Source organism: Aquila chrysaetos, chromosome 1 (assembly GCF_900496995.4).
Source record: "Aquila chrysaetos chrysaetos chromosome 1, bAquChr1.4, whole genome shotgun sequence".
NCBI lineage: Eukaryota > Metazoa > Chordata > Aves > Accipitriformes > Accipitridae > Aquila > Aquila chrysaetos.
Window position 1 is genome coordinate 76729446 of NC_044004.1, and position 13538 is coordinate 76742983.

At 42.6% G+C, this 13538-nt stretch overlaps 1 protein-coding gene across 1 annotated transcript in view; it reads right to left on the reverse strand.

Annotated features, from left to right (window-relative positions):
- Positions 1-367: 367 nt before the first annotated feature.
- FAT4 (FAT atypical cadherin 4) overlaps positions 368-13538 on the reverse strand; it is a 150557-nt gene continuing 137386 nt past the window's right edge. The window contains 3 exon segments of the mRNA XM_030020759.1: positions 368-3823; positions 8117-8378; positions 13125-13342. Coding sequence (XP_029876619.1) covers positions 1941-3823; positions 8117-8378; positions 13125-13342 — 2363 coding nt within the window. The 3' untranslated portion in view covers positions 368-1940.

A 13538-nucleotide genomic window follows, 5' to 3' on the forward strand; every position in this document is an offset into this window, starting at 1 on the left:
AGGTGAAACCTGCTGGTTTTCGATCATATCAAGGTCACTCATGAAATACAAGAGGGATATGCTGAATGCTTCTCCCACCTTTGGTGAAATTCATCCCTTTGTAAGGGACAACCACACTGGACTCAGTGGGACCTCAAGAAGTGTACTGGGCTTGTGCTGCCCCTCTGCAGAGAGATTAATTTAATTTCCACAGTGATAATAGTGCTGCCTTCACTGTGAATGAACTCCGAATGCGCCATTTTACATCATCACCTTGCGTCTTTTTAAAGCCCATTTTCCGAATAAAAAGCTGGTAGAAGTGAAGATCAAGAAGTGGAAGTTAAGAGAAAGAGAAAAGATGAAAGGTTTCCAATAACACACTCTAAAGATTTTAAATAAATATTTTAATTCTATTATTGGCATTTACAGGTAGAAAGCATACAGTATGTTACAATTTTATCAAAATGTGAAAAATATGGATGTTACATAAGTAACAAATGTAAAAAAAGTATTTTTCTTACCTTCCCTGAAAGTAAGAAAACTATTCAGCATAGGAAAATATTGATATAAAAACACAGCTTAGGTAAAAAAAAAAAAATTTGAAGTTTTTACACAGTACAATAGGTTCATCAGATCTGCATGAAGATGTAAGGACTCCGTGACGTTCTACTTTACCTAAAACTTTAGGGAATCTGGGACAAACAGTAAGCTACATTAATGAATCTACAAGTAGTTTTCCCTCATATCCGCTCCAAAATGCTAGAGTGCAGTAATTTTCTATACAATAAATAATTCTTCAAAGTTTCCATCATAGAAAATCATATAATGCAGAAAATGCCACTCCAAGGTCACAAAGGCTAGGCAGTGCTTTAATAATAATTATGATAATACTTATTATAGTGCTTTATAATGTCTAAGCACTTCAGACGAGTTAACTAATTAGTCCTCACAACACCCCTGTGAGGTAGGTGAGTAAGTGTTTTTCCTACCTTTCCATAGTACAGACGGGAAAATGAAATCCGGGGAGAAGCACGGACTGCAGCAGCAGCACAGCCGAGATGAGAGGCCAAGAGATGTGGAAATCGAGGGGTTTGTCCCTCGCTCCTGTTGATCGTGCTGCTGGGAGCCAGGCTACATGGCTGGGCTGGGCTGGGCTGACGAACGCCAGTCGCTCCCCTCCCATTGGAAGCACTGACGGGGGGCGGGCAGGGACCAGGGTTAAGCATCCCCAAATATTTCATAGAGATTCAGAAGCTCTCACACAACTTTGTCAAAAAAAACCAAAACAAAACAAAAAAAGGGGAAAAAAACCGCAAACAAACAAATAAACAAGCTGAAAAGAAAAAAAAAAACTCCTAAAGTGCTGACTGGCTTGAGCTGCTTCTAGCACCTCTTGTATGGAATAAGACTTACAGCACTGTTGCCAGCAATTATTCAAGCTGATTTCATCCATAAAGTTACATGTGAGCAACTGCAGGATATGGTAACTACGTTTTCTGAGACACCTTACTACTGTAATTCCTTCATTCACCATCCTTCTTCCATGCGCTTCTCAAGGAAAATTAAATCCTCAATACTCTTGCATCGTAAAACATGTTAGTAGCTGGAGACAATATGCACATCCTTCACAATTAAAAAAAATTAGTTCATTTTCAGAACAAAGCATTATTAATTTAAGACTCACAAACCAAACAATGGTAAATAGGAAACCCTTTTCAAAGGCTGCATGCCGAATATCTTGTTTTCAAATACAACGCATGCAGGAGAAATAAATTCATCCAAGCATAATTAAATTAAAAATGTTTTAAGTCTCTTTCAGCAGCATAATGGTTATTATTTTTAAAGTCTCCTCCAACCAAACTGGCCTGGGGTTCAAATGCTGACCTTTGCTTTTCTACAACCATATAATGGTTTGACCGGTCCCCGTGGCTTTGCGCTGCGGCAATACCGGGAGACAAAGCCTATACATACTGCTCTGCTTCCCCGTCCTTGGAAACAGGCTTCGTTGTACCACCTTTGCCGTCTTCGCTCGCTGCTGCTGCTGCTGCTGCTGCTGTTTTTTCAGGAAGTGATGCCAAATCTTTGAAAACATCCACATAATGCCCAAAGCCCGGGCCCCAGTTCAAGAGGTTGTCCCAGTTGAAGCTTCCCGCTTGCTGCCCCAGCTTCACGGGCAGGGAGCTCTCCCCGGCGCTGGCGGCGGTCGCCTGTGCCCCCACCGGCCCCCCCTCGCCTCGGCGGCCAGGGTACCGCCGGGGCTTCAGCCTGGCGCCGTAGTTGTCCTCGTCATCCGCATCGGACTCATTGACCTGGGATAACTTGGGCATCCTGGAGGTGTACGCTATGGGCTTATCCCTGTCGTACTCCATCTCCGAGCAGGTGAAGGACTCGTGGGAGTCGCTGTCGGAAGAGGACTCGGGCGCGGGAATACCATCGGCCGGGTTCCTCGTCCGGGACAGCGGCCGTCTGCAGTCCTCCTCAGAAGAGGACCGGCCGTGGTCTGCGCTGCAGATGCTGGGGTTTCTGGGGCGAGGGGTGTTCAGTCTCTCCACCTCTTCGATGGACAGCCCCACCGGAGGAGCAGTCTCCAGAGGGATCTGCCCGATGGGCTGCTTCAGGCGGCTTCCCGGTCGGGAACCGTGGCTCGCCATGGTCTGCGGACTCTTACTTCTCCTCCCCAGCCGAGTGGCATAGTTAAAAATGCCGGGCTGGCAGACATCGTTGTGCATCTCCAGCGGGCTCCCTTCCCTTATGGCGAGGTGCAGCTCTCTCGCCGGACTGTGCCTGTAGAAAGTCGACGATTTGGAGAAGGGCGCAGGGCTGTGCCGAGACAGCGGGTTGGGAGTAGGGCATGCCGAGTGGCTTAAAGACGTTGTCCTCAAGCCCTGCCCGTAGGCGGGCTGGTAGGTCAAGCTGCTGGCTCCCAGGGGCATGGGGGACTGCCGCGCGAAGCCCAGTGGGCTGTGCCTCTGGATGGAGAACTTGGGCGTGTGGCTCCGGAACTGCTTGTAGTGTTGGATGATGTCGGCGTCCGAGGGGGCGATGCTGCTGGCGTTGTCGATGTCATAGTGCTCGATCTCGGGCTCGGGGGAAGCCAGCGGGGCGCTGGGGATCGTCTCGGGGGCGTGCGGGATGTCGGTTTCGTCGTAGATGAGATACGGGTTTTCTCTTTCGATGATATCGGGTTTCGGGTTCCCTTCGGGCTGCTTCCTGACGGTCATGTCGTCGCCATAGGGCGGGATGTTGTCAGGGTCATCAAACGCCACGTTCTCGCTCCCTTTTTTCTTCTTCTCCTTCGTTTTCTTCTCCTCTTTCGGGACTTTCGACTTCTTTCCTCGGCACTGGTTGCAGAGGATGAGGCTGAGGACCAGCAGCGCCAGGACCGTCGCGCAGCTGCCCACGATAGCCGGCACAGCCCAGAGGGGCAGGGACAGCTCGGCGGGGTGCAGGGCCGGGAGGCAGACGTGGCCACCGTTGATCCCCGCTCTACACTCGTGGCCTGGGGCGCACGAGACCCCCAGGCACGCCACCACCGCCTCGCACGTCCGTCCCGCGTACGCCTCGGGGCAGCTGCAGGTGAAGCCGGCGTGCGCCCCGGGCTCGCAGCTGCCCCCGTTTTGGCAGGGGCTGGAGGCACAGGCGCCCGGTGGGACGCACTGGTAGGCGTACCACTGGTTGATGCACATCAGCTCACCCCAGCAGGGACTGCTGGCGCAGACGTTGGGGCCGCGGCAGCCGATCTTCACCGAGGGGTCTGTTTTGGAGAGAGTGGCGAGGCTGTGCTTGCCAGCGAAGGGAAGGCTCTCCCCGCCGTACTTGATGTAGGAAATGCAGCCATCGAAGCCTAGGAGGAAAAGCAACAGTCACGTCGGGACCTGAAGACTGAGTCTGCGCTGTCAACAGAGGCCAAAGACACTCTGAGCATCAACATCACGCTAAAGGGGCAACCTTTTGGATCAGCAGATGACAAGATCTGTGGCGTGCCTCTCGCCCCCTGAAGTGGAAGGGGAAACACAAACACAGAAGCAACAAAATGGAAAACCCGATGCTACAACGGAGGCGACAGCCTTATTTCGTGATGTGGTTTTAAGCAGCGTGCGGGGTAAATCACGCTGTTGGTTATGCACGTGAAGCCTCCATATTTTCATGACTGAATTTTACGTGTACTGAGCTTACGGTTGCTTCCCCACATTTTTACCTTGCGTTGTGATTAATGTAAAAATACCTGCAATATTAACCACATAACGGTGCACTATCTGAGTAACTTCACTTATTTCCCTAGAAGGATGGCCCACTCACAGATGTTTCAGTACCTAACAATCTGTACTGAATCCTCCAGACTCAGGTGTAAGGAATGTTTTGTTGCTTCTGTAAAATATTTCCTCTTAGGTTGTAATGACTATTTTGTTCATAAACTTTTGATAATTTTGGGGGGTTCTTATTAGCTAGGAACTGAAATCTGCTTTTAAGCAGAACAAGATTAAGTAAAGGCTGGTCATGCCTGGAGCTTCTGACATAAATTATATACACGCGCCTTTTAAAACTAATGATTTTCACATCTAAACTGTGCATAGAAATGGAGATTAAAGATAAGGAAGTAATTAAGTAATTTCTCTGAAGATCTATGCATGGCACTTACGTAAATGATACCAAGATATCTTGCAAAAAGTATTTGATTCTCTTAAGTCTGCCAAATAAGAATTCAGAAAGAAACCATGGTTTTTAACTTCAACACTAAGATTTCAAAGCAATGATAATATTCTTAGGTGAGTAAGTAAAATGTACCAAAACCTGCAATTAAGATGCTGAAATTAACATATCATGTTTTCTAGAAGGCCTTAAGACATTTTGCACTCCCGTTGCTTTCATTAAATCTGAAAAAACAGGCAATTGGAAGCAGAAGCCTAAATACAATTTGAAATGTTGATCTGGCTTTTAAGAATTATATAGGCTGCGCAGGAGCAGGAACTACTGTCCAATTAGGAAGTACCTACCTCAAGCTTGGAGTCTGGGAATAAAACTCAAATCTTGGAAAAAACATAATATAAAATGAAATGAAAAAAATGCATTTTGGGTAAAACCAGATTGCTCACACATAGACTCAATGCTGCTGCTCACTGAGCAGATTAGATCTGAGGTTTGCAATGCACATGGATACTTTTGTGATTGTAGCGTGCTTATCTTACAGATAGGCTCATCGCAGGAAGTCTGAGGGTTATATTCTCAGATCTTTATTATAATGTAGTTTCCCCTTGAAGCAAAATTATTTTTCTAAAATACTAAGCAATGAGCAAATGGTTGGATTTTGCAGAAACATTATATTTTCTAAAAATATATACTATATTTTCTAAAAATATAACTGACTCAATTTTCAATTTAAAGACCCATTTCACTGAAACCAAATGAAAGGCTCCATTGTTCAGTAAATAAGCCAAGAATTCAAATGGTTACCATAGGGAAAAATCTATTCTAATAGTATTTAATGTCTTTAAAATGAATTTGAACAAATTTCTTCTAATGACTTCATTCAAGATACTTAAATGTTTTTGTTTCCTAATTTTCCCATATTTCTAAAACTTCTTATCATCCACACAGAGAAACCTGTGCGCAGCTGTCTTGGCTCTGCTAGCAGAAAACATTAGCTTCCATTCCCCTTTGCTTCTGTGTTTTCCCATTTCCCGTATTCTGAGCTGAAGTTGCCTATCGTGCTTCAGCTAAGCCTCCTGTCTTAGTGTCTCCTAAAGTCATGGCCATACTTTCACGTCTCTGAATTTTGAGCGACCTTTTCCTAAATTTCCCACAGCTTGGTTGTAGTGCTACTCTGTCAGTGGTGATGCCGAGTTTGAGTGCTGAGAGAGCCCAGGGAGATGGGATTATCCCCGGCCTTTGTGCGGTGGTTATGTGTGAGGTCGCAGGAGAATCCAGCCCTTTGCCAGCCTAATAATTCTTCGTGTTACCCAGACTTAATCCTTTCTGCAAGGGTTTTAGGATAGTGCAACTTTATGCTGACCTCTACTTGGAGCTGTGACAAAATGGTATGCAGAGATGTGTTTGTAAATTATGCTTTCAGTGTCCACACGCGTGGTTGCTGTAGGAAACATATTTATTTCTCCTTAACTTGTGATGGGTTCTCCTTGGGATGCTGTGTGTAGTGCGAGGTTTATAGGAGGACACTATTCAAGACCAAGTTTATCAGCTGTTATCAATAAAAATAATCAACAAGGAGAAGGAAAGTGCAACTACTCAGTTCTGAAGCATCACACTTGGGTGAAACAATAAACAGGAGCAAATTTTCCACGCATTAGTAGTGTCAGAGAAAGGTTCATTTCTGCAAACATATTGCTGGAATGGAAAAACAGCCACTATGAATGGTAACTTTGTGAATAACTGTGGAAATCTCTGTAAAAACGGGTAGCGCAGAGATAAACGTTATGAATATTTACTCTGTCAGGAAATAGCAAATATACTCAAGTTGTATGAGGTGATATCACAGATTTATAAACTTCAAAGTATGTTGTTTTAAAATCTGAACACCCTCTGATGTCAGAAATGAAATACGAGTGGGTATCAACATCAAATATGTTTCACTGAGAGATGCAAGTCGTCGTGTAAAGGGAGATGAAAGAGCCTTCTAAGTTTTGCAAGCATGCTATTTCTGTATTTTTTCCATTCTGAAAGAGATGTGTTTTCTTTCAGCATTACTTATATTTTCACCTTCTCTTGTTTTTACATTCTCAAATGAAGAAGAAATTGAGGATTTAGGTTCAGGTGGGAGCCCAAGCAAAATGGACGATTACCTTGCCACATGCTTGGTGGTCCCTTGCAGCAGTGACGGGATAAACAGCAATTGGGATTTTGTCAGGTCTACCCAGCTTTGAAAACTTTATTGGATATACCAGCTTCACAACCCTGGAACTGTCACCCATGTATGTTTTTGTCTGCCTTTAACAGTACTGCAGATATTTTTGACTCTGAGTTCATGCAGAGTTTTATACCTCCCCCTTGTAAATCCTTGGTATGTTGTACACAATGTAATCCAATATTAAAATAAAATAAAATCATATGAATAAGAGATTTTGGATTGTGTATTCCTAATGGAAGCCAGACATTCCTAATTTGTCTGCCACAGCATCAGGCAGTGGTGAGAAGTTAGTGTCCTCAATTTTCTTTGTTCCAGCTTTCCTAAAAGCCTCTGACTTTTTCATGCATACGTTGCTCATAAAACATACATGTAAAAAGGGTAAAGGTTAGCACAGCATCCATATGATTTCATACCACATTTCATACAAATTCACAATACACAGATGTGAAGTGTGAATTTGCTCCGCTCAACGATCCTTTAGCTGGTCACAATTCTTGAAGTCAGGAAGATTTTTCAATATAAAAACTCTGTGAAACTAATGCCTGCATTGTCTGGAGTATCTCACAGTTTGTAGCTGAAAATCACTTCCATCTTTACTTATTGCTGGGGGAATGATATGAAATATACGTTATCTACTTCTTTTGCCAGGGTCTAAAACAGTTGCTTTAACTCTTAAGGGAGACTGATTTACTTCTTAACAGCTAGATGTCGGTCAGAGGGTGGTTCCTTATTGTCCTCGGTTTCTGTTGCTCAGAATAAATCCTATTCTTCATTTGACAGCAGGATAAAGCAGGAGGAAGTTGGAGTTTCAGAAAATATTTTAATCATATTAATAAGAGGCTAAATCCTGCAGTACTTACCGAACCCCTACAGAGAAAAAGTTCTCATTTAGCATTTTTGCCCAAGTAAAAGATTTGCCTTGATTTTCCAGATTCTGACCCAGGTAAAGAATAGACCCTTTCTTCTCCATTAGCATAACAAAATCATAACAACGGATTTACAGACAAGCAAGCAAACCCCACCCCCCGCCTCCAAAAAGCCCTGCAGATGGAGTGCCTGCTTTTGGAAACAAGCAGCCTGCAACGTGTATTGAAGGAACAAAGTTTGCAATCCTTACTCATTCAAATTGCAGTTTTTCTGGCAAAGGATGGAAGTATACTAATTACTGATAAAGAATTACAGTACTTTCTGCAACCTTTAAGCAAACAGAGACCCTTTGTCTGTTCAAATGTGCTTATGTGCACCATATATGAAAAAAAAATTCATAAAAATTACCTGCAACTGTGCTCTTGAAAGGTTGGCTTGATGGGATGCCACCCAAAGAAATTGTAAGAACATTTAGTCCACCAAAGTCTTGCGTGGCATGGAGAATGTCTCGGCTATGAGCCTTGTCGACCGACAGGATAGTAGCAGACCCGTTCTTCTCAATGAGTACTGAATGCCACTGACCATCCGCAGTGTACACTTCTGGGATATTTCTTTCCACTTTCCCAGCAATTCCAGCATCGGATATGTAATGCACTTTCCCACCTTTTATCTGATCAGAAGAATACAAAATGCATAATTTTAAAATGATATACACATAACCACTCCTATACACACATATAACCACTGTAATGCCTATTCAGCACAGCTACAGTAACACGTGGCTTCGGTTGTAATAGGAAGCCTGGGTGTATTTTTCCCCAAATAATTGGTTTGTACTAAAAATGCATTAGTTATTTAGTACTAAAAATTTGGCTGCAATTAAATACATCATTGCATCTGTAGAAAACTTTTTTTTTTCGAGCTGCCATCCACTCATTCCTCACCTAATCACATAAGAGGAAAACCTATTGTGAGGCCAGCAATAGGGCATGCACATGACAAAACATTTTAACCAATAAAAGAATAATTCTTCCTCCTTCTTCAATGCAAGTGTGGAAAATGCTTTCCAGAGTAAACAAATGTTGTCCTTGCCCAAAAAAACCCTTGCATCTAGTTTTCATTATGACACAGTAGGAGTATATATGGCATGGCAGGACTTGAGCAAGATCCCCATTTCATATCTGTTTTTTCTGCTAATTTGCATTTTGCAGAGAAATAGTTGTATGTTAGAAACCTTGCTGAAGAGTTGCAAAATGTATTATTTAGTGTGAATTTTCAAATGGTGCTTACTCGAGCAAACTACTTTTTAACTTGTGAGCTGTTAGGAAAAAAAGGTACTATTAAATTCCATGAAAATTTTTTTGGCTTTTCCTCTAGGAATGACGCCTCACAATTCTACTGAATCATGAGATGCAGGATTTCAAACCTCTTCTTAGCTCAATATTAAATGATCCCAAAATGAGATCAGTGCAAATTCTGCATTTAAGCTATAGGAATTTAAAAAAAAAAACATTATCCAAACTTGCCAGCTTCTCAAATATTGCATGAAAGTTGGGTACGTCAGCTGACCTCCTCAGGGCGTACAGAGTTGTGTACAGCTCATACAGGGTGGCTCTGCAACTTGTTGCAAGCTTCCTTCCATACTCTGCATGTTTAGGTCATACATGTTAAAGAAGATGACTATTTCTCCTCCCGTGTTCCTTGCTGTAGCTCGGTCAGTCCGTGATCTGTAACACGAGCGTGCAGAACGTGCACACGCATCATCCAGGAAAGGTCGAAGCCCCAGGTTTGTTGAAAGCTCTCTAAGCCTCGCATGCTTTGTTCCAGGAAAAGTAACGTTCACCTGGGAAGAACTGTGAGGTGACACACCGGCTACAAAAATGCTGCTCTCGTTTCCAGAAACTGTTAAATGCTCTGGATTTACTTCTTCAGTGATGCAAGCTGAGGACTTTGTTCATACAGATCAGCTTTAATATGGCTGCAAGACCACGCTCATGTCTTGGCAGCAGCCTGAGCTAAATGTATCTAGCACGTATTCCATTTGGATCAAGAAATACAATGGTTAATATGTGCAGACACTTCATTTATAAATGCAGTAATTTGGACTATTTGAAAATGTATTGTTTGAGGGACTCTTTGATAAAGCTGCCCCTCAGAGACGGGATGCTTTTGTTACTGGCAAACACAGGTGGCATACATCTAAACTATCACACAGTCCAAAGAAAATCCCACATTTGGAAATGCAGTCACACAGACTATTATAACATATTAAACACCATTTGCCACAATCAAAAGTATTTATAAAAAGATTAACCGGGATGAATATATACATATATTTATGTCTGTAACCTGCAATTGGTTTGTTAGTCTTATTTTGTCTTTTATGCTCCATGAAAATACTGCCTTGTATTTTGGTCTTGACGTAAACGAAAAGAAATATACCATATCAGACAATATCGTCTAAGCTTATGGGAAGACTAAGCACAGAATTGTAACTTTTAATTCCACATTAGAGAAGAATTGTAGAACTATTTACCTGTCAACAACTGATATTTTTCATACTGAATTATGACTCTCTAGCTCTATTTCTGTGTCTTTAAAATTACATGTGACTAATGCTAACAGACTCATAAATAATATACTAGTGGCATTTGGAAAGTAAAATTTCCAGAGACAAGACCGGTCCATGACTTCTTCAACCAGGAAAAAATAAGGAATGTTCTTCTCGGTTCCTTGAAGCATAACATATTTCCAAATTTGAAACAAATGCTGATGCTGACAATATTGAGTAACACCCATTTCTGGGTTTTATTCAAGTGGCAGAGCAACTGACAAGTAGAATATAATGAAAAGAATGAACCACTAAAGCAAACATATTCCTAACTACTAGGATGATTCAACTTTACCAACATTCCGAGTCTCCTTTACCAAACAAATTGCTTATTTGTCTTAAATCTGAGCACCAGCCTTTACAGATTTATAGCCCACTGGATGAGACATCATTTAAAAGAGCTATGTTCTGATTTATTCCTGCAACTCGGTATGTGCATAGAATCACAGAATGGTTTGGGTTGGAAGGGACCTTTAAAGATATCTAGTCTACCCTGCCCCCCTGCCATGGGCAGGGACATCTTCCACTAGACCGGGTTGCTCAAAGCCCCATCCAACCTGGCCTTGAACACTTCCAGGGATGGGGCATCCACAACCTCTCTGGGCAACCTGTCCCAGTGCCTCAGCACCCTAACAAACGGATATGTTAGCTCATATAGGTAACATGTCATCCACATTCTCTACCCGTACGATTCATAGATCTTAGAGCTACAGTTATGTTAATTTAATCTGATTTCAGATGAGATTTCCAGCTAAAACAAGGCAGGCAATTTCATCTTTAACCTGCTGTATTTATCCCATTACTTCTAACTGAATTAGTTGCAATGTGTATTATTTGTAGGACAATAAGTTGTGACAAAGAGCTTTAGTAATAAGGAATCCCCTACCCTCTTTCCTTTGTGTGGGTTGGGGGAGGGGGGGGCATTTTCCATCTGAATTTGACCACTGTTTAATTTAATCTGCTAGGTTTTGTATCTTTCCCGGATTAAGGATCCCTTTCTATCATAAAGACCTCTCTTGGGTTCTTTGGGGGGAGTTTACATCCATCATTTAGTGAATCAGCTGCTCGCAATCTCAGTGGGTCTGATTTATTACCATTTCTTTAATTTTACCCCATCCCAGCTACGCCAAAACCAGTTAACTACAAGAGGAAAATGCAGAGGCATGGAAGCAGCCACAGGACTTGTAGCTTTTCCCTAGCACAGTTTAATATTAAAAATACATGGCAGGTTTTCTCTGAATGCTTACGTTTTGGATAACAAGCATATTAAAAGACCCCAAAATCAAATTATAAAATGGTCTGTTTCGAAGACTGACAAGAGTTGCAAACAGAAGTCCCTAAAGCTCATCTTCTGCACTGGAAGTAGACTGAGATGCTATGGAGACCTACGCGTGGGTTGGCTACACTGACATCTTGGGCCAGTGCCGAGGGAAGTGCTCGTCGTGATACCTACTCTGGGTATGAGCGTCGGTGCAGAAGCCATGTTGTACTAACTACAGCTAAATTACTACAGTTTTATTAACTAGCATCATCTGGGAACTTTTCGGCAACAATCGGCACAGTGATGTTACCTCTCCTTCCTCAAACTTCTGCATCTGTTACTAGGCAAATCTCTGCTCTTTGCTCTTGCACAGCTGGGTCTGGGACTTGACACCCTCTGCTTGCTTGTATAACTTCACCAATATTAACAATAATAAGAGTGTTTGCATAAACACACCACTAGTGCTTTCAGCCGGGAAAGGCAACTCTCTTTTTCTTTTTTTTTAATAATGCCTATAGAGCTGACCTAGCAAATTCTACTAGGGAGAAAAAGGTAGTATTTGTTTTTTTCTCTCCAGAACTCAAAATTATGAGATCTTATCTGCTAATATGACTTGAGGCAGAAACTTCCTATCAAATGATGTGGTAAAAGCATATGCCAGGGAAGTAATGCAGACTTGCTTCTTAAATGCAGCCGGTGTGTCAGGAAAGGTCTGTATCTCTGATCAGGCAGGTGGAGAATATCCATTGGGCTGAAGCTTAGAAAGTGTGAATTTCTGTATGAGTTTCTTTAAAAGTCAGGGAAAAAACTTGGAAAGCCTTACAGCAGTCAAGGAAACTTGGAGCTCACACCAACCCAATAAAGGGGCTTGCCAACATCACTGCTGTACTCATTTAGAGTTATGAGTAAATGGACTGAGTCATAGCCAGGAATTGAACCATCGCTTTCTCTTGAGACAGGTAACTTCGGCAGCAATAAACTCTTTGGGAAGAAAACAAAACTGTGTGGCATTTGAAGCATTAATTCAGCTACGTATCTCAAAATAATTTGATATTGACATTGGTCTATGGGTAACCTCATGAATTCAAGTTATCCCTCACTTCCTAGTTTGATAAGCATGAGCCACGCTAGTAGGAATTAATGAAAACTTTTTGGCAATTGTTTGCTAGCTTAAGGAGGGTCTGGGTTCAAGGCCCAAAAAATTAGAAGATAAAAGGCCAATAACGAAACAATTTGTTCTGTAGAGTGTAACTTAATGATGATAACAAATATGGCAATGAGTACTGCTCTTGCTGCCTTAAAACAGTCACTATTTGGAGTCTAGACAAAACTGATTAGATACAAAACCATCAAGATCTTCTGATACCTTGGCAAATTGCAAGGGAATTGTTGAGAAGATGAATGATACTGGAGCAGTGCCTAGCCTCAGTTAAAGACCTAATATTTTATAAAGGAAACAGCAAGAGTAATGGAAAAATGTGATTTTGATCACTATGCATGAGGCAGTCCAATCAAATCAAACTCTGCATTAGCTGTAATCTTACCTTCACGGTAGTGAAGTTGCTGCTTTCCTGGACGTGAACTAAAACGCCGTTCTCGCTTCTTGTCCTGAACTTCACTTCCAAGCGGTCTGCGTTCGGGGGTCCTGGGCTGGTGCCTCGAGTGCCGTGTCTCATCATGTATTCTCGCTTCTTGTTTGGGCTCATGTGGTAGTCAAGTCGTCCTTTGCCTTCTAGCGATAAGGCAGTGTCGGCAGTAATATCTGGGGCAAGGACAGAGAAATACTGAGTACGCAGCTCGTTACAGCTATTGCGATCATCTGCCTAATAATGACCATTTTCCTTCAGAGCAGAGATGAAGTTCAGAGCAGGTCAGAGGGGAGAGCAGGAGTGGATGGCAATTTCAGCCCCTCTATTCTTTGGCTTCAACCAGAATGTGTGTTTGAGAGTGGGAGTGTG